The sequence below is a fragment of the Rhineura floridana genome, chromosome 12, assembly GCF_030035675.1.
Source record: "Rhineura floridana isolate rRhiFlo1 chromosome 12, rRhiFlo1.hap2, whole genome shotgun sequence".
Classification (NCBI taxonomy): domain Eukaryota; kingdom Metazoa; phylum Chordata; class Lepidosauria; order Squamata; family Rhineuridae; genus Rhineura; species Rhineura floridana.
In genome coordinates this window covers 16398573-16420161 of record NC_084491.1, presented here as the reverse complement: position 1 = coordinate 16420161, position 21589 = coordinate 16398573, and the positions used below count along the sequence as shown (strand labels likewise).

The following is a 21589-nucleotide window of genomic DNA, read 5'->3' as shown; positions in this document are numbered from 1 at the left end:
TCTATGCACTAAAATGTTAAATATTTGTGGATGTTTTTGACGGTACATGCAAGTAGGTATATATATCTTACCTACTTGGTACCTTTTAAGCTGCTTTCTACTCCTCCTTTTCTTTTTTGCTGGCAAATGGGCAGCAACATTTAACCAATTCATCAGTTAGATTTGATTAAATTAAAGTGAAAACCTTCTGATCGATTTTTTTTAAAGTGTCAGCAGATCACCTGGGCAGCCGGTTTTAAAAACAATTTTAATTCTGCAATGCAGGTACTTAACAAAATCTGTGAGTAGTGGACACCATGTTGAAAGAAGCATTCCCTCCTTCTGTTGCACGTGCGAGATGGGGAGAGTGCTTCTTTTAAGGAGATTTCTGCTGAAACACAGGAATACATAATCTAAAGTCAAAGATTTTTTTCTTCAAGCATGAGTGTGTTTATTCTTATGCAAATGTGTGCAGCTTTAATGCAGCAAATATGATGAATTGACTCCTGGCAGAATCTTATGTGTGCATACTTGGAAGTAAAACTCACTGTGTTCAATGGGGCTTACTCCATAGTAAGTGCATTTAAAATTGCAGCATGAGATTTTTTAGCAGGTTGAAAGCCCTGGCTGGCACATGGCAGTGCTAACTGGTAGTGTTCTTATGTTTCAGTTGCAATCCTATGCACACTTACCTGTTAGTAAGAACACAATGAAACTTAGTCTGAGCAAATATGCCTAGGAGTGCACTGTAGGGGTGTAGCTGGTGGATGATTCTTTCTTTAACTGAGAGAAATGAGAGCAGTCATGATCCTTTCTAAGTCATACCTGAGTCTGTTGTCATAGTAGTTTTTTTTTTTTTAGTCTAGTGGTACTTGCTCAAATTTTATTTTTCTAGCACCCAAAGTTGCTAAGTGTTGTGCAGAAATTAAAATTAATATGGGCCCTTACAATCTTTAGATTTAGAGCCTCTGGATTCTAAAAAGATCCTACTTTATCTCAATATATAACTTCAGGGGTTGACACACCTTTTCCTTCTGTTAAACTGCCTGCCCCCTTCCCTCAGAATTGCATGAATTATGTTGAGAGTTTTGCCTGTGTTCTTCACGATCAGAAAGCTGGGGTAACAACAAAGCTGCAGCATGGACAAAATGCATCCAAAAGCATCACGTTTGGCTTTGTATGTGTGAGCTCATAGGAACTTCTGTGTTGGTTTCCGCCATGTTGTCCTTCAAAGGCTTACTTTGAATAATGGACATGTACAAACATGCCTGGGCCCCTCCAGTCCTGTGTTTTATTGGGGGTGTATTCTGCAACATGTTCTTGACACTATAACAGTGCATTAGTCGTGAGTTTATTCTGCATTATTAGTTGTTCTACAACGCTTCCCCAGTGCCACCACTTTATTGCTGTCTGGAGTGGCTATAGCCATCAAAAGTGGGACAAAAAGAAACCAGGGCATTTGAGATATTAAAAAGTGACAGGATCTCAGCAGGAAGTTATGAAATATGCCCTGACTGGAAATGAAGTGACTGCCTCAAAACTCTTGAAAGCACAAACATTATTGACCTCCCTGATAGCATTGTGAGGACAAATAATCATGAATGCATCATAAAAAGGGCGTTTGGAGGGGCCCTTTGTTTGCAGAAAGGCTGTAGCTCAGTGGCAGAGCATCTGCTTTGTATGCAGAAGGTCACAGATTCAAACCCTGGCATCTCCAGGTAGGAATAGGAGGGTCCCCTGTCTGAAATGCTGGAAAGCTGCTGCCAGTCAGTGTAGACAGTACTAAGCTACATGCACTGACTCTGTATGAGGCATCTTATGTCCCTAAGTATATTTGTTCTTTTTCATGCCACGTGGCTGTATACAAGTAAAAAAATATGCAGGTTGTACATTGAGCTTTTTGTCCTTCTTGTGCCATCAGTATACATGGCAGCTTTGCAAAGTACAAGAGAGCAGGTCTCCGCTGGAAGGGGTTTACAAACTAAAATTCCAGACATATGATATTGCCCTCTCGCCCTCCCCTCCCCGGCCGCACTGTGTACTATCTTGCCTGGTGAAGAGTTTTGGTGAATGTGATGGCCACAATCTCATGCTATTCTGGTTGATTCAAGTAAAGATATTGCTCAACTGTGGGTTTTGAGCTTTAAAATTGTGGCAGAATTGTGTCCACTGGGCATGATCAGTACTGATAAAGTACTTAGGATTTCAGTGGGATGCATTTTCCAGGAAAGTGTGCTTGCTTAGGTTTGGAGTTGGTGCAAATGTTTTAAATCAGTGTACAATGTAAAGTGTACCCAAATTCGTACACACAAAATACAGTTGACACTATCTAGCCCCAAAGAAGCATTTTAAAGCATTGATTCTGAGGGGAGAATTAAGCACATGTGTACATGTCCCACTAAAAATGGATTTAAAGGCAATTAACTTTGGCAGGATCCTACCCAATATGAGTAAGTCAAGTTTTATTTGCCAAAAATCATTGGTAATCGCAAATATGTTTATATGCAATTTGGGTAATGGGGTACAATTCAAAACAAATATAGTGAGTTGTAGATTATCTCAAACACAGTGTACCAGTTTGAGGCAACACTCATGCTTAATTCTTGGGCCACTAGGCTAAACACAGCAACTTATTTGGGTTAAATGCTTACCCCAGCCAGATACATTTCTTCGTGTCATCATTTAGAAATGAGATGCTTAGTATGCATTTTATTCTTAGACTTCTTTAGAACTTGCACAGTTCTATAAAGAAGAATGCCTTTCTGTGAGAAGCTTTAACATAAGCATGGCTCCATAAGAAAATGGAGATTTGACATTTCATAGATTTGCCTTCCTAGAATAATATGAAATAACATAAAATGAGGCTAGTGTTTTCCTCAAACAGACTTACTGCTGCCTGAATACTACATGAACAAACACACACAGAGCTCTTGAGTTCTTGCACCTTAGTTTACACAACAGATGTTTTCAAAATACCCTATGCTTGCATTACAGTGATGGTAGAAATTTGACTCTCCAGTTGTAAGGTTATTATTTCGTTAGCCTGGAACCACCTTGCTTGATAGATTAGCTGAAGAAGCATGATAATTCTCTGATGTCCTTTACATGTAAGGCACAGATTAGTAAACCAAATCAAGATCTCAGTATAAAAAACTTGATCAAGTCATGTGAATGGAAGTGTCTTATGTAGACATAACTTTCATAAATTGGATGTTGGTTTTTAAAATAGCAGCAAAAGAAACATTTCACTTGGAACAAGATTGGATAAAATCTATCCAAGCTTAGTCAATCTTGACACTTTTATTTTAAGCCCGATAATCAGATCTCGCTGTGGGCTGCTTAAGGAGCAGCATCAATTTTTAAAGCTCCTAGTTTAGCCTGCATTAGTAACAGTATATCAAAATTTAATGTACTGTTACTATCCTTGCCGTTCAAGCAGATGCCCATTGTCTTTGAGTGACAGGCCTCGCTTTTCAGCCCCAGTCAGAAGATAAACATCTTTCTGATTTGTCATATGGAACTGCAGGACTATTCAGCTCAAATGCAGACAAGTGTATCCAGCACTCTCTACATCTTTCTCCGAGTGACAGATGCGTGCTTAGCAGGAATGTTGTCTAAATATTTATGCAGATGCAATGATGTGTCACTGGTAGGAGAAGGGGAAATCTCTGTTTCACAATAATTAGTGTACTTGTTTAGTGTTTTCAGGGTGGAGTCAAGCTGTTGGTGCTGACACCTTAAAATCTTTTAAGTGTGTTCTGTGAAGCTTCATTGATTTCAGTGAAACTTCTACACAATATAGTTCAGATGGGGATGTTCGAAGTGAAAGCCATAGAGATCCTCTTAGCTGAATAGATATGTATGCAAAATTTTTGCTCAGATGATGGATAAAAATAAGGCATCTCTCCTCCTGGAATAATCCCCCCCCCCAGGCCTTGTCAACTATTCGCTAAGAGGAAAACTGTTTTGTTTGGCTGTTGCCAGAAAGCCCCAGTGCCCTTGATGCTCAGGGGGGTGAAAAGGTATTATAATGTGAACAGAAGTAGTCTCGGGGCCTACAGCTGGCTAATAACAGAGTTGCATTGAGTGCAAGCGAGACCCACAGCTGTGACTTTCGCCACAAGGCCCAGACTAGACAGCAGCAGACATAATCAGCTGAGCCAGCCGGCCAGTGAGCCTAGGTCTTTATTGGCCAGATGGTGTGAATTTAGACACTTTTGTTATGCAATGCCAGGGAGGAGTTGGAGAGAAGAAAACAAAACAAAGGCCACCATGCTGGGTGCTTATTTGAGTTTGAAATTAGAGACAGATTTTTTTTTTTTGGTGAAAGTTGAGGGTTGAATTTTAAAACCATTTTGGGAGGGGGAAGGGGGAAGCCATAAGCCCTTCTTTGAAACCAGCAGACTTCTGGGGCATCCAGTTTCTCCAAGGCTATGTTTCATCTGTGCATGCACAATATCCTATCTGTCAATGTGCTAAAGTCAACGTTGCACCATCCATGCAATTAGGAAGTAGGGTGAATTTTTGTAGAAAACTACATAGCAGGTGTTAGGGGTGGTGGGGTTTTCATCTGGATTGGGACCAGGAAAGGATGGGCCTCTTTTGCCCCTGCCTTAGTCCCAATCTGGATTGGCCCTGCCATGCTTAGATCGCCAAAAGAAAAAGCAAAACAGATGAAATGCATTGCCAGGAAAAAAAGGATGAAGGAGCACAGATTTGCATAGAACTTGCACATGCTGGTTTATATGTATAGGCAGGAATTTAGAAAGAATTCTGTCATTTTAAAACAGAAATACTATGGGGGATTCAATGCACTTGGTCTGTTAGTGCAAGGATTTATGCTTGTGCCATGGAGCTTTCCCCACTCCCCCTCTGTGTGTGCCCTGCATTCTTGTCAGATGAGTTCTAGAGGGTTGGGGGGATCCCCCAAACAGATTTTTTTTGGGGGGATTTCTGTTGTGCAAGTGTAAATCCTTCTGCTAATAGAAGTTACTTTGTGCTACATTGCATACAAGTCTTGGGGAAGGGACGTAGCTCAGTGGCAGAGCATCTGCTTTGCATTCAGAAGGTCCCAGGTTCAGTCCTTGGCATCTCTAAGTAGAACCGTGAAAGATTCCCTGTCTGAAATCTTGGAGAGCTGCTGCCAGTCAGTGTAGACAAGGCTGAGCAAGATGGACCAATGGCCTGACTCCATGTAAGGCAGCTTCCTGTGTTCCTATCTCACCATAATGGGTAAGAATCTGACAGGGCTGCATTCAAATAGCAAGTTATTCCATTTTCCCAACATTTCCTTACTGAATAATTTCTGCATTTTATTTGCTCTTTCACATGATGTAAAAGCCACTTCTGGGAATCTAGCAAGATCTAGTGGACATTCAGTGCTCATTTCCATGTTAATTGCTTCCAGAAAAAAAATCTGTTTGCAACCCCATTAACTCAGAAAATCGTGGGAGTAATAACAAAATTTGGAGCTGTATATGACATATAGTCCTTTCCCACTGTTTTCATGGGGGAACTGAAGTGTGCTGCGCATGTGTGGGAAGGGTGGGGGAGTAAAGACTTGTCCAATGACATCCATTGGTGTCACACCACGCCCACTGGTGTGAATGAAATTTAGTGTGACATGGCGATATATCAGTCAAAAAGCTACCATTCCATCATGCAACAGGTACTGCAGTGTGAAAGGGATGTTTAAATTGGGACAGAAGAGCTACCATTATAATCAGTAAAGCTAATGCAATCAGCCACATGTCTGAATGCAGCCCAGGTGACCTGTGTGGCTGCTCAGTCTGTTGTCCGAGTGCTAACTAGGGATGAACAACTTTCAAGGCCCATCTCTGCCCTCTCTCCTGATGGTTCTTTATCTCTAAACTGGACTTGGGCCAGACATCCTTTCAAATAAAGGACTCCTTCACAGAGAGAGCTCTCCTCTGTAAAGTAAGACACCTGCCCCCCTAATCTGCATCGACAGGGAAGCTCCAATTCGCACCATTCATCCTTTTAGAACAAGAGGAACCCTTGATCCCATCCAGCTGCAGGATGATGTACAGCAGTGCAATGCAATACGTCGGCAATCTCCTTCATATAACACTAGAATGGAGTGCCAACTAATGATACGACAAAGCAGGCAAATTGTTGTAGCCAATGTGTAGTGGTAAGACACTCTAAGGATTTGTCCTTGCACAACAGAACTACAGGGGGTGTTCATGAACCCTCTGGAGCAGATTTGGGGAATGGCAGAGCATGCTTGGGAGGAGGAGGGGGAAGTTCTGTTGTGCAAGGTTAAATCCTTGTGTTCACGGAATGAGTCTGTTTGATGCTGTGCTGCTCTGCCAAGCTCACTTTGTCCTCAGCCGGTCCTCATCTGCTTACCTCTTTGCTCACAACTAGGGATGTGTTAGAATTCTGCCCAATTCAGGTTTGGTACTCAATCTTCCAGGAGATCTGATTACATCTGGTCCTCAGTGGGCATTTGAACCCTGATCTCCCAGGTCCTCATAGCCCAACATTCTAAGCACTAGACCACACTAGTTTTTGGACAGAAGATTTATCTGCTTGCCACTGAAAATTACGCAGAGCTGAAGGATGACCTGGAAGAATGATACTCTTTTCCACTTTCCTTTTCAGCTCCATGTGCTTTTCAAGGCTGAGATTAATTCTACTGCATCTGGTTTTTACCCAGATCACTTGGACAAGTGAAACATCCATCTGTTTTCTCTTTTTCTGTTTCCTGAGTGGGAGCTGTTCTTAGAGAGAGAGGACAAAAGTGACCGGAGGAAGTGGCACCCGTGGTACTCGCTCAAAAATCCAGATGTGCCCACGGACCTAAAAAGGACCCCGAACATAGCAACTCCATTTAGTGATCATGATTTCTAGCTGTTGATAAAACCCTCTGCCTAGGCTTTTGTCTAATTACTCTTTCAAAGCTATCTAAGTTAGTGGCCATCAACACATCTGATGGTATACCCTTTGGCATTAGTCTAATCCCCTGTGTTAAAGAAGTGGCAGTAATTCTAGGAAGTTCTTGGTGTGTGTATGTACAGAGGCAAGTGGACATGATCAAATCTTTGCACCTTCTCTTATTCGTGGCACAGCCTCATGTGAACAAGATCCTATGTCAAGGAGGAACCTGCCTTGTTTTTTGGGTGTTTTCACAAGTAATGTTAAGAACAGCCTTAAAAAAACAACAGTGACACTGCTCAAATTTGCATTTCTTGGCACAGGAGTACAAATCTCTAAGTGGGACATGGAATGAAATGTTGCCATGTAAAGAAGTGTTCCCATTCAGGGTCCCAAACCAGCCATGCTCTCATTTCTCCTTCCTCCTAGTTCTCTCTCTCTCTCTCTCTCTCTCTGCCCCCCTGTAATGGTGAGTCAGCATTCCATGCTGCAAAAAGGTTGATTTCCCTCCCTGCTGCACCCCTGCATTTGAGCTTCTCCTAATGATTTATTTGTTGTGTGGCCCAGTGGAGGCAGATGCTCATCAGGACTCGTAAGGCAGAAGGCAGGGAGGCCAACAGCAGGGGGAGACAGAGCATATGGAACTAGAGTCAATGATAAGTGGAGTCAACTAATTCTGCTTTTGCCCTCCTCCTGCCCTGCTGTACTCTGTAATGGCAACACTGAGATGGAGGAGGGGGAAGTTGATAGATAGTCCTACCCTCCACCCAGACTGGTTGTGAGTCAAGTTGGGATCCATTGGCCAGTTTCAGTTTGAAAGCACTCTGTCAAACTACCAGGCTGGTATTGATTTGAGTTCTTTCTTTGTCCACTAGCCACTGCTTTTACAGATCCATTATTTTCCTCTCAGCAATATTGATGCTAATATTGATATTCTGAAAGGAAATATTTATAAAATTATCAATCTTCATACTGATATTTTAGAGTCTGATTTTTTTTAAAAAAAACCTGGTTTTGAAAATACTCGCAAAAAATAACTACATAAAAATCCAATCAATGATAGAGAATAAGCAAATTAATGGAAAATTCAGTACTAAATCTGAATTGGGTGGAATTGTAGCACATCCCTAGTGGTGAGCAAGGAGGTAAGCAGGTTAGGGCTGGATGAGGACAGAGTTAGCTTGGCAGGGCAGCACCCCACTTGCCCTGAAGGACTTGCCTTCACTGCCTTCGCCATCATGCCTATTGAAACTCACAGTATGTGTTGGTGGAGACAATTTGGAGTGGAGAAATGGTGGCCGGGAAAGAGTTAACTGCCCTGGCTCTCTCTCACTGCCCTGATCTAAATTCCCCTCTCTACTAGTGGTTTTCAAACAAGGTGTCAATGCAACATCACCAGTACTGAGTTGCAACTTCTAGTAAACCTTTTCCTAACTTATGGGAGTGAGCAGCATTTTTTATTTTTAAGAATTCTCTTTGCTAATATAGCACAATGAAGCCAGCAAGTTTGTTTTCCTTCAAAAGTTCCCATTGCAGCAAATGAGACAGATGGCTTTCACACTGCATCTGGATTCTCTTAGCATGTTTGGTTCGATCATGAAGTTGACCACAAGGGGCAGCAGAACACAGACCGGGAACACACACATGCCTTTGCCGGGTTCTAGTCCTGATGCTCAGAAGTATTTAAAAGGTTTGGCTTATACCGGTATGGCTTATGCCAGCACAGGACCACGTGAAACTGCTTTATACCAGTTCTGACCATTGGTCCCTCTAGTTCAGTATCGTGGATGGGTTGGGGAATCTGTTTCAGCCTAAGGGCTGTATTCCCTTTGGGGCAACCTTCTGAGGGTCATGATGAATGTAAATTTTATGTTTGTACAGTAGGTTCATTTCTGCATGAACACTTGCACACCCTTCTGTATCTTCTGTCTGGGCTGTCCAGACAACTCTGTCAAAGCTCATACCAAAACCCAGAGCGGATTCACTGCCCCACTGATCATGGAGCCAGCAGCCTCCACTGATTCAAATTTTATTGTATGTTCAGCAGAGATATAAAGCAATAATGTTTGACAAGTGGGAAATGAGTTGGCCATTCAGTTGTGTTAAAAATTTGTTGAAGACCTGCACATTCATGTCTGCATCAGGACATCAGTCAGGAAGATGAACTCTTGTAATTGTTAGGCCAGATCCATGTATGAGAGCGCCTTCAACAAAGTGGCCTCTGGTGGGTCCTGGAAGCAGCAGGTGATGATTTTATTTGTCCACAATGCATTGTCCAGGCAATGAGTCTTTCTGCCTGGCTGGAATGTGCTCTTGAACTCTTGCTTGTCTGCCTGGGCGGAGAACAGAGAGGGGTGTGTGAGTGATAGCAATTAGCCTACTGTGCAAAGGTAACATTTACATTTGTTGCCACACCCACTTTTCCTTCTGGCGCCACCCACCACTGACATGCGGCCCTCAGAAGGTTGTCCAAAAGGGAATGAGGCTCTCACTGAAAAAATGTTCCTCACCCAGGGCTTAAATGCTTGGACAGGGCAGGTGAACAAATGTTGATCACAAGGAGAAAGAGAAGGGCCAGAAGGGTCAGGAGTGTGGCAGTGAGCCTTCAGCAGAGGTGTGAGCCTTGGCAGACGCGGAAAGCTTTCCTGCCCCTGGGGCCAGCCCTGATAACAGTGAATCACAAACTTTTGTTTTGTTTCTTTCCTTCTCCAGTCGTTGCTGTGAAAAGAAAAGCTGTGGGAACCGCAATGAGACTCCCTCAGACCCTGTGATCATCGACAGGTAGGAAACAAAACTTCAGTTCTTAAATAACAACCCAAAAAAAGAGTAAGTTGTTCTTTTATATGCATCTGGGCAAAGTGACAAATCTTGATGTTTTGTGCAAATTTCTGCTTAACTGTTGATGTTAGTTCTGCATTCATAGTTTTGGGGGAAAATGCTCTCAACATTTCTGGACCTTCTTTGATGGAATGTCTTTTTTTGTTTTAAAAAGATAATGTTCTGTGCTTATTTAAGTTTGGCTAAGTATTCCTTGTGTGGTAGCATCCTTGATGTTGTCTGTATGGTGAGGGATGGGTTTCTACTGGATTCGTGGAACAGAGATAGCATTTCAGGTTAACTGCTTCATTAACATTCCTTTATAACATAATGAGGCTGGAGGCACATTCTTGTGGAAAAGGCATTAGCCAAGTTTGGAAATGTCTAGTGTTTGGAATTGCTATAAATGTTCTGCAGATTATTGCATTTCCACATTTGCTTTGTGTAACACTTGCTTCTTTCTGAGCAGGAAGCAGGGTTCAAAAAGGGTACCCTTTTCATCCTGATTATAACTTGGGGCCTGGAAATCAAACAAAAAGCAAGAAAATAAATGGGGTTTAAAGTTGAGTGATACATCAATGCCCAAGATTTTGGAAGGGAATGAGTCTGTGAACTTTGAGATTTTTTTTTTGTTATGGTGTCTGTTGCTTTTTTCTTTCCATTCCATTCACCAGTTGCAGGACTTGTGTGTGGCTTTTGAACTGTCAGGATTGCAGTCTAAGGTGGAAAGATAAATTCTGTGCAGCAATATTGACCTTGAAGTTTAATATGACTGCTGTAGGGTAGAGGCACTGGCGTTAGAGGGAGGTGGGTGGACTGAGCTTCTCTGTGCAACACAGGAGAACTGATGAATATGATAAAGGCACAACATCCCATATAAATGTGCTTCTTGCATTTTCCCTTTGATTGCCCATGCTGTCCCAGAGGACAAGGGTAGGAATGGCAGGGAAGCAGAATTCAGCTAAATGTGTGAAAGAAACTTCTTAATATTAAGTGTTCTTAGAAAGTGGTGGGCTCTCCTTTAGTGGAGGTATTTAATGGGGCCGGCCCTATCATTAGTGAAAGTGAGCCAACCGCCTCATGTGGCAGAGGCTGGAGCACAGCAGTGGCAGCCTCCTGTTCCTTTTAAGTCCCTCAGCCATCAGCCTCTGCTGGAGGACAGAGCGATATATGCTTCACAGCCTACTGTGGCCCTCTTAAACTAGCCTGCTACCTCAGGTGCTGTGGAGGAGGCTCCTTACTGCCATGTATTGGTTCCATTACCAGTGCTGAATGAAGATTCAACTGTCAGCCCAGTTGGCTGCTGTACATGGAATGGGGAGGGTCATCTTGTCCTATGTCTCAGGCAGCAAATTGTCTTGGACTGGTCCTGGTATCTTAAGCAGAGTTGGTTAGCCACCTGTCAAGGATGCTGTAGTTGCAAGACTCCTGTGCTCAGCAAAGGGTAGACCTCCAAGATCCCTTCTAACGTGATTGCTGGACTGGTTCAGTACAGTGAATTCCATGTATTTTTTGTAGATCTGTTGTACGTAATGTAATCTGGAACATCTTTATTCCTTTTTTCTTTTTGTGCTCTGAAAGAAAATCAAGAGTTAGTGACACGTATGTGTATGTTTGCAGCCCTAAGGCTGTATTCAGTGCTAGCCCTACTCAAAGTAGGCCCATCAGAATTAAAGGGTGGTATTCAATATTCAAACAAGAGATGGATTGATTCCATAAAGGAAGCCACAGACCTGAACTTACAAGATCTGAACAGGGTGGTTCATGACAGATGCTATTGGAGGTCGCTGATTCATAGGGTAAGTCGTGATCGACTTGAAGGCATGTAACAACAATTCAATATTAGTCCTACTCAGAGTAGGACAACTGAAGTTAATGGACATGACTAACTTAGGTTCATTAATTTCATTGGGTCTACTCTGAGTAGGACCAGCACTGAATATCACCCCATCTCTATTAATTATATGAGATTAATTAACCGATTAAATCAGCATGACTTTGCTTATTAATAAGTATATAGTTTTGAAGGAAAAGACTTGTTTTATTTGCTTTAAGGTGATATTTACACTGCATTAGGCACCATCTTAGAAGAAGCACTTCCTCCTGTAGCAGAGGAAGAAAGAAAAGAAAAAAATGGTGCTTCCTACCTGCCGTTTTAAAATAGTAATGTTTAAAAATAATTAACATGCTGCCTGATTAAGGGTTTTTTTGCAGGTGGTGGGGGGGGGAGCTTTTTCATTCAATCCAAAGATTTTTAATAAGTTACTCTGATTAACCAACAAGATGCTACAGCCATACTTTGAATAGTTTCGGGAATCTGTGAAATGTGAATACCTTAGGGTGAAACACCATGTTACATTCAGAAGGCTTTCTTTTTTAAAAGCATGCTTAATGTTGGCCACATGATTATCATTTTGCAAAAAGCAGCTGTGCAGGGCTTCCATCTGGACTGGGAGCATGGCACATGAGAAGGAAGGGATTAACCCTTTCCTCCCTGTTCCTTTTTCCTGCCATAAACTGCTACTCCTTCCTGCACCTTTTGCTGCAGAAGGTGCAATTTTCAGTAAATAGCACCTTTCATTGACAGTAGAAATGGAGGGGGGTCGATTTCCAGTGGGACAATGGTATACAGAAGGAAAGAGCTAGTCCCCTCAGTCCCATGCATGCCATCCTGGTCTGGTCAACTGTCTTCCATGCAATGGCCTGCTCTCCACCAGTCTTTTCTGAAGTGGTCTGCTTTCCATTTCTCTCTGTCGGGATCCAGATTTGCTGTGCAATCAGAAGTTCTGACTTTGTTTTTTTATATGGTCACTTCCTATCAGTGCTTAACACATATCCACTTGTGCAGTATAGCTATGTGCCGAAGGGTATTGGCTTAATTTCTTATAGGAGCAGCCTGTCTCCCTGTCATTGCAGGAGCATTGTAATAGGTTAAGGTATAGCTCGAATTCAGCAATTTGTACAACTTGTACTATTTGGTCTCTTGCCTTTTCCCCCAAATTGTTGTATTTTGTCACAGTTCCACCAGAGACATGAGTAGGTCCCTTCTGACATCCCTTCCAACAGAGTCCAGCTCTCAAGCCAGATAGATGCTAAACCATGTTTTGGGGCAAAATTGGCAGTTATTGCACATTTGATGGCAATGTAAAATCAGTAGGAATTTATTAAAATACATTTTCTTAATTAATCTTATGAGTTTTCAGCGATGGACTAAGTAGGCATACATTTGCATAGTTCTGAAGAAAAAACACGCTTTGTTTCTAGATGATGTATCGATGTGTTGCAGCTCATACCATCTGAGAACTTACTTACATAGGAAGCATTCTGCATTCTCTCATGGGGGCAGAGGTGCCTCCTAGAGAAGAGGCATTCCATGTTGTTTCACAGGAGGAATGCCTCTTTAAAGCGGCTCTTTTTTATAGGCCAGGTGTGGAGAACCTTTGGTCCTCTACATTTATTTATTTATTTATTAAATTTATTTTCTCTCCTTCCACCTAGAAGTCGAGACCAGGGCAGAAAACAAGTGAGAAAACACTAAAAACCTCTAGAAACATCTTTTAAAAAAACAAAACATCTTAGAAAAAATCTTGAAAGCAAAACATTGGCCATGCTTGCTAGGGCTGATGGGCGTTATAGTTCAGTAACATCTGGAGAGCCAAAGGTTACCCGTACCTGATATAGGCACTTGTGTTTAAAAAAAAAAAAACTCCTTAAATTAACTGGGACACTTTTTTTCTTAATCAGCACTTTTTTGAGGCTAACATATACATGTACAGCAGTGTAAGCTCCATTGAAAACAGTGAGATTTAAGTAGACATGTATAGGTTTGCTCTCCCTATTGATTGAAGGCTGCATTCAGACAGCAGTTTAGTCCATTTTCCTGATGTTTCCTTACCTGATAATTTCTGCATTTTATTTGATATTTCACATGATGTAAAAGCCCCTTCTGGAAATCTAGTGGAATATAGTGGAAGTTTAGAGCTCATTTCAGTGTTAATTACTTCCAGAAAAATTCCATTTGCAACCCCAATAACCCAGAAAATTGTAGGGGGTAAAGTGACAAAATTTGGGGCAGTATACCAGCATAGAGTTGTTTCCCGTTGTTTCATGGGGGAGTGGAAGGGTGCATGTTGGGCTCTTGACATGATTGCCCCTGAGCGCCCTCTCCGGAATTGTGCAGCCTGGTTTGCACCTTGGTACGCCAGTGAGCTAAGGGCAATGAAACAGGCTGGACGATGGCTAGAGCACAAGTGGTGAGGCTGATTGGGCATGAGTAAAACATCATAACCGTGCCTACTTTGTGGCAATGAGAGCGGCAAAGAAGGCCCACTTCTCTGCCTCTATTGCATCCTCAAGTAGCCGTCCAGTGGAGCTTTTCTGTATTGTCGGGGATCTGTTGACATCAACTTCAGGAAATGGAATTTTAGACCCTTTGGAGGTCCACTGTGAATGGTTTGCAAGGCATTTTGAGGGTAAAGTTGCTCGCCTCCGTAGCAGTCTTGATGCCCCATCCACATCTACTGTAGTCCCCAATGAGGTGTCCAGTGCAACATCTCCTGCAACTTCTTGGGAACAGTTTCAGTTGATGTGGCCTGATGATGTAGACAAGGTGTTTGCGATGATGCGGCCAGCAGCGTGTCCTCTTGGCCCTTGCCCTTTTTGGCTTATTAAAGCTTGCTGAGGGAGTTTGACTGAGTGGATCCAGGGTGTGGTAAATGCATCATTGTGGGACGGAGTGCTTCCAGTAACCCTGAAAGAGGCTGTGATCCGAAAAAGGCCACCCTGGACCCATTGGTCTGCAACAATTACCAATTGGTCGCAAATACCCCTTTCTTAGGGAAGGTGATTGAGAGGGTCGTGGTGCAGCAATTGCAAGTACTTTTGGATGAAACAAATTATCTTGACCGATTCCAATGTGGGTTCAGGCCTGGTTATGGGCCTTGGTCGCCCTGATGGATGACCTTTATTGGGAGAAGGACAGGAGGAGTGCGACCCAGTTACTCTTACTTGATCTCTCAGTTGCTTTTGACACCATTAACCATGGTATCCTTCTGGGCCAACTTGGTGAGATGGGTATTGGAGGCACTGTTTTATAGTGGTTCTGATCCTATCTCCAAGGTCATTGTCAGAGAATAACATTGGGTGATTGTCTTTTGGCCCCTGGCAGTTGTGTTGTGGGGTGCCGCAGGGTACCATCTTGTCCCCCATGCTGTTTAACATCTATATGAAGCCCTTGGGAGCAGTCATCAGACTTGGGGGGAGGTGTCAGCAGTATGCTGAAGATACCCAGCTCTATTTCTCTGTAACATCTGGACCGCTGCCTGGACTTGGTGGTGGGCTGGATGAGGGCCAGTAAACTGAGTCTGAATCCTAGCAAGACGGAGGTGCCTTGGGTTGGTGGTTCCCAAGTTCAGATAATTGGTCAGTTGCCTGCTTTGGATGGGGTCGTACTCCCACTGAAAGAGCAGGTTCGTAGTCTGGGGGTGCTCCTGGATCCATCTTTGTCACTAGAGGTCCAGGTGACCTCAATGGCTAGGAGTGCCTTTTACCAGCTTTGGCTGGTAAAACAGCTGCTGCCATTTCTGGACCGGGACAGCCTGACCACTGTTGTTCATGCACTGGTAACTTCCAGGCTGGATTACTGTAATGTGCTCTATGTTGGGCTGCCCTTGAGGTTGGTTCAGAAGCTGCAGCTGGTGCAAAATGTGGCAGCGAGATAGCTCACTGGGGCAGGGTATCACCAACATGTCATTCCGCTGCTGAAAGAACTGCACTGGCTGCCCATTTGCTACTGGACTTAGTTCTAGTTTTGGTGTACAAAGCCCTATACAGCTTGGGACCAGGATACCAAAACTACCATCTTATCCCTTATATACTCAGTCGATCACTGCGTTCTGCAGGTGAGGGCCTCCTGCAGACACCATCTTATCAGGAGGTCTGTTCTGCACAACATATAGGACTGTAGTGTAGTGGCACCTACCCTGTGGAATTCCCTCCCCTTAAATATTAGACAGGTGCCATCTCTGTTATATTTTCGGTGCCTATTGAAGACCTTCCTCTTTCAACAAGCCTTTTAAGTTGAGACCTTATCCCAGTCTGCGTCTGGGATGTGTCTGTGTTGGAATTACTTTTTAATATGTTTTTAACTTTTTTTTTTTTTAAAGATGTCTTCAAAGCTTTTTAAAAAATGTTTTTAAAGATGTTTTGTTTCAATGTATTTTAAAGTCTGTTTTTATGATGTGTTAAAAGTGTTTTTAGTGCTTTTGTTTGTCGCCCTGGGCTCCTACTGGGAGGAAGGGCGGGATATAAATTATAAATAAATAAATAAATGTGCAGAAAGGGTGGGGGAATAGAGGCATGTCCAGTGAATTCACTGGGATGAATGAAATTTAGTGTGACATGGTGGCATATAAGTCAAAAAGCCACAGTTCCATAATGCAATAGGCAACTTGAAAAGAATGTTACAAATTGGGACAGAAGACATGCCATTTCAATTAGTAAAATTAACACAATAAACCCCATGTCTGGATGCAGCCTAACCGATCAAGAATGCAATCCTAACCATGGCCTATTATGAAGTAAGTCTCTTTGAACTTTGTAGGGCTTACTTGTGAGTCAATTGCATAGGATTGTGTTGTACTTATTGTGGCCCTAAAGAATTAAAAGAGGATGTTGAATGGAAGTTGGGAGAGGGGAGAGATAAAAATAAATGATAGGGAGAAGAGATACCCCACCCAGCGCACAAAGTCATTTTATTAACTGATGTTAAAAGCAGTGTTGAAAATGAACTTGGAGAACCCAGGGGGGGAATTTGTTGATAGTGACTGGAAGGATTATTACTAAAAAAAAAGGGGTAGGGAATAACAAAAGGCCGTTTGTGTGAGCAGGCTGCAGGAAGGTCCAACATATTGAGCTGATGTGGAAGATAACGGCTTTTAAGGAAATGCACTTGGGTATGATGAAACAAACAAAATTGAGTTTGGAAAACTGGCAAGCATTTCTTACAGGTTGGAACAGAACTAAACCAGAAATTGGTATGGTTACATTTGTTATAAGAATTATATAAGGGTAAATCAGTGGAAGGTTTTGAAAGAAACTCTGAACTCTCTCTCTCTCTGAGTATGTGTGTGGGAGAGTTGCTAAATTTTGTCAATTTTTGTTCATTAAGTATGTGTGTATGTGTTTTTCTTTTTTAAAGAACAAACTGGGAAAACGAAAAGGTACCAACACAGTGATCGGGTATATTGTCATTAAGAAGCTTTGTGGTCTTAAAGCTTATCTAGTTTGTTCCTATCCTCCCTTCAGAGTGTTCAGGGTATCGGCATGTTTCCCCTACCTTATATCCTTACAATATTCCTGTGAGGTAGGCCAGGCTGTTCTAGGGATTTGAGTAGGGCTGTGTAGCGGATTCGGCCAAATCCTGAACCAAATGGACTCGATCCAGAGGGATCTGCCCAAGTCAGGTGAGACTTCTCCATGTCTTGCAAGACTTGGGATGACATCTGTGTGGCGGGCGTGATAACAGCCCTTCTGGATTGTGCTAGAGACCCATCTAAAGTCTAGTATCCTGTTCTCGCCATGGCCAAGAAGATGCCTATGGAAAGAAGCGACGGATGATTCTTCCAATCTTACATTCAGTTCACCCCATTTCTGCATCGGTTTTCTTTTTTCTTTTAAAAAGACCTCACAGAAATCCACCAGCTTTTTAGTGCACATTTCCCCTAGTATACATATATCTGCAAGCAATTTTGGAGCCATATGCATTTTTCTGCACATTTCCCCTCTAAAGGTAAAGGTAAAGGTGTCCCCGCACTTGTAGTACGAGTCGTTTCCGACTCCTAGGGTGATGTCTTGCGACGTTTACTAGGCAGACCGTATATATGGGGTGGGATTGCCAGTTCCTTCCCCGGCCTTTCTTTACCCCCCAGCATATGCCGGGTACTCATTTTACCGACCACGGATGGATGGAAGGCTGAGTGGACCTCGACCCCTTTTACCAGAGATTCGACTTCCTCCTTTCATTGGAATCGAACTCCGGCTGTGAGCAGAGCTTCGGCTGTGTTACCGCCACTTACCACTCTGCGCCACAGAGGGTTTTCCCTCTACTATATAGATTTTCAGACACATTGCTTAGTTGGAGAACTGCATCAAGAACTACAGAATTAGATGTGTGAATTTTGAAGGCTAGCTGTGTTTCACTTTGGGTATTGTTCCCGAAATGGTGAATTAGGTTGTTTTGCATTAAAATGCGAACCAAACTGAACATTTGATCAGGTAACCTCCCTTGTACACTGTGGGAATGCTGTGGACATAATTTATATCGACTTCAGCAAAGCTTTTGACAAAGTGCCCCATGATATTCTGATTAGCAAACTAGCTAAATGTGGGCTGGATGGAACAACTATCAGGTGGATCCACAGCTGGCTCCAGAATCATACCCAAAGAGTGCTTATCAACGGTTCCTTCTCAAACTGTGTGGAAGTAATGAGTGGGGTACCACAGGGCTCGGTCCTGGGCCCAGTGCTCTTCAACATTTTTATTAATTACTTGGATGAGGAGGTACAGAGCATGCTTATCAAATTTGCAGATGATACAAAATTGGGGGGGCATAGGTAATACCGTGGAAGACAGAAAGAAAATTCAAAGGGACCTTGATAGGCTGGAGCATTGGGCTGAAAACAACATAATGGAATTCAACAGGGATAAATGCAAAGTTCTACACTTAGGAAAAAGAAACCAAATGCACAGTTATAAGATGGGGGATACTTGGCTCAGCCATATTGACATGTGAGAAGGATCTTGGAATTGTTGTTGCTCACAAGCTGAATATGAGCCAACAGTGTGATGTAGCTGCAAAAAAGGCAAAAGCTATATTAGGCTGCATTAACAGAAGTATAGTTTCCAAATCGCATGAAGTATTAGTTCCCCTCTATTCAGCACTGGTTAGTTCTCATCTTGAGTACTGCATCTAGTTCTGGTCTCCGCACTTCCAGAAGGATGCAGAGAAACTGGAACAAGTTCAAAGGAGGGCAACAAGGATGATCAGGGGACTAGACGCCAATCCCTATGAGGAGAGACTGAAAGAACTGGGCATGTTTAGCCTGGAGAAGAGAAGACTGAGGGGAAATATGATAGCACTCTTCAAATACATGAAATGTTGTCACACAGAGGAGGGCCGGGATCTCTTCTCGATCATCCCAGAGTGCAGGACACTGAATAATGGGCTCAAGTTTCATGAAGCCAGATTTCGATTGGACATCAGGAAAAACTTCCTAACTATTAGAGCCATACGACAATGGAATCAATTACCTAGAGAGGTAGTGGGCTCTCCGACACTAGAGGCCTTCAAGAGGCAGCTGGACAGCCACCTGTCGGGAATGCTTTGATTTGGATTCCTGCATTGAGCAGGGGGTTGGACTTGATAGCCTTATAGGCCCCTTCCAACTCTACTATTCTATGATTCTATGATCTTTCCCTGTCCCCAGTAGGAAGCCTCCAAGCAGTAGAAGTAGCAACTCTCAACGGCATAGGGAGTAGTAGTTGGGGGCCTCTGCCTCAGGTGGCAAAATAGCTTGGGACAAGAAGTTACTGTAGATTAGGGAGGGAAAGATAACAGGCCAGTTCCAGTTCTTTTAGTTTCTTGTTTTTCTAATCTTAAATTTGGTTTTCCACATTTCTTGAGCATTTTGCGAACTTTTTTTTTTTTAATCCTCATGGAAATTCTTCAGCGTTTTAGTGTCAGTTTCTCTTAATATTTTTTGTATGCAGTTTTGACTAATGTACACATCATTTACAAGCAAGCTATCCTAATATAATGCATTTTTGTATGTTATTGTCACCAGTATATGCATTTTATACACACGTCCCCTTAATATATGCATTTTTACAAACATAGTTCTCCAACGGACCAGTATCACAAAATTCAGATTAGTGCAAATTTCAAATTGAGCCCAGCATCACCCTATTGACAAAGAAAGTGTAATTCATTTCACACACTGATCAAGTGCAAATCCATGTGTGTGAGCTTGGAAAAGTTACTTTTTTGAACTACAACTCCCATCAGCCCCAGCCAGCATGGCCACTGGATTAGGCTGATGGGAGTTGTAGTTCAAAAAAGTAACTTTTCCAAGCTTTCACTGTGCTCAACTGGAAGCTCCAACCAAAAAAGGCTTCATGAAAATGCTTCATCTTTTTAGTGCAAATTTCTCGTAATATACACTTTTATGTAATTTCAAAGTAGTTTTCCCAATATATTGTATTTTTGTATGTTAATATATGTATTTCACTAATATATGCATTTGGCCCTCCAGATGTTGCTGAATTACAGCTTCCATCAGCCTCAGCAGCAAGACCAATGGCCAGGATTGATGGGAGAATGTAGTTTAGCAACATGAGAAGAGCCAAAGATTCCCCACATCTGGGGTATTGTTTTGGAAGATGCAGATTTGGTAGGTTTGCCTTTAAATGTGAACTGAATCAAATTTCTCCCCCATTCCTATCTGTATACAATCAAACTGAATTGGTGGATTTTGAAGGATGGCTGTGTTTCAGTTCACACAACATTTTGAAAAATGTAAGTTAGGGAAGCTTGCCTTTAAATGCTAGTCAGTCAGTCAACTTTATTGCTTGAGCCATAGGCCACTGCAAATACGGAAACAAAACTGAAGGATAACATTGTCACCACAGAACTACTTAAGGCATATATGCTATACAAAGGCAAAATGACTGATATCAAACTAACCTTAAGATTGCACTGCATTATTTCAAATCCATCAAAAGTTAACTGCTTCAACGTTATGAATCAGTAATAAAGCTAAAGCAATTGATGATAGGAGTGTTAGATTAGGGCATCCCCATGACAATTTACTGAATTAGCAGAAATACTTTTTTCTGGCTCTTTAGTACTGCCAGGGAAAAAGAGACCACATGAGTTGCAAAAGTATCTTGTGTCAGACAGAAGATAGAGAATCTTCTCTGGGATCTGATTGGAAAGCAGATAGGATAACACAAAATTCTAAGATTTTTAACTCGTGGGTCAGTGTACAAAGGACAAAACAACAGAAAATGAGGCAAATCTGGATCAAAATTTTGCTCTATCCACACTTAAAATAATGTGGACAAACACCCAAAAATAGTAATGTGGTAAGTGACTCGTAATAGAGACATGTATTTTCTTTCTAGTCTTTCTCTCTCTGTCACTTTTTTTAAATGGAAGAAATGCCATCCAGGGCCAGCTCCAGGCATGACGGGGCCCTTGGGCGTCAGCTTGCCCTGGGCCCCGGCGTGTGTGCGTGTTCGCGTGCCCCCACCCCCCACCTACCTGTCTCCTGTCTTTTACTATTGCCATTAACCAAGATGGCGGCTGCAGTTTCCCTAAGGCAGCCTTTCTCAACCAGTGTGCCCCCAGATGTTGTTGGACCACAACTCCCATCTTCTTGACCATTGGCAATGCTGGCTGAGGATGATGGGAGTTGTGGTCCAACAACATCTGGAGGCACACTGGTTGAGAAAGGCTGCCCTAAGGAGATGAAGCCTCTGCTACCATCTTTGTTGATGGCACGCATGCGTACTACGTGCATGCATCTCTGCCATCAACTAAGATGGCGGCAGGGGCTTCAGTACTTTAGGGAAACCATGGCCGCCATCTTCATTAAGGGCAATACTAAAAGGCAGGAGACAGGTAAGTAGGGGTGTGGGGGGTGTGGATTGCTGTGAATTGCGGAAGGGGAGTAGAGGGGCTGCTGAGGGGGCCCCTGTAGCTCCAGGGGCCCTCGGGCCAGTGCCCCACATGGCTGCCCTTTAGAACCAGCCCTGATGCCATCTCCACTTCTGCTTCTAGTTTAGGGATGGAAAGATCTCATGATTTTGGTTAGTTTTAAATTCAGTTCTCCCC

General features: G+C 42.7%; 1 protein-coding gene across 6 annotated transcripts in view; it reads left to right on the top strand.

Annotated features, from left to right (window-relative positions):
* The window catches only part of EBF2 (EBF transcription factor 2), a 378097-nt gene that overhangs the window by 12686 nt on the left and 343822 nt on the right, over nt 1-21589 (top strand). For all 6 annotated transcript variants that reach the window (XM_061592314.1, XM_061592315.1, XM_061592317.1 and 3 more), the window contains one exon: nt 9592-9660. In XM_061592314.1, coding sequence (XP_061448298.1) covers nt 9592-9660 — 69 coding nt within the window. The remainder of the gene's footprint in view (nt 1-9591; nt 9661-21589) is intronic.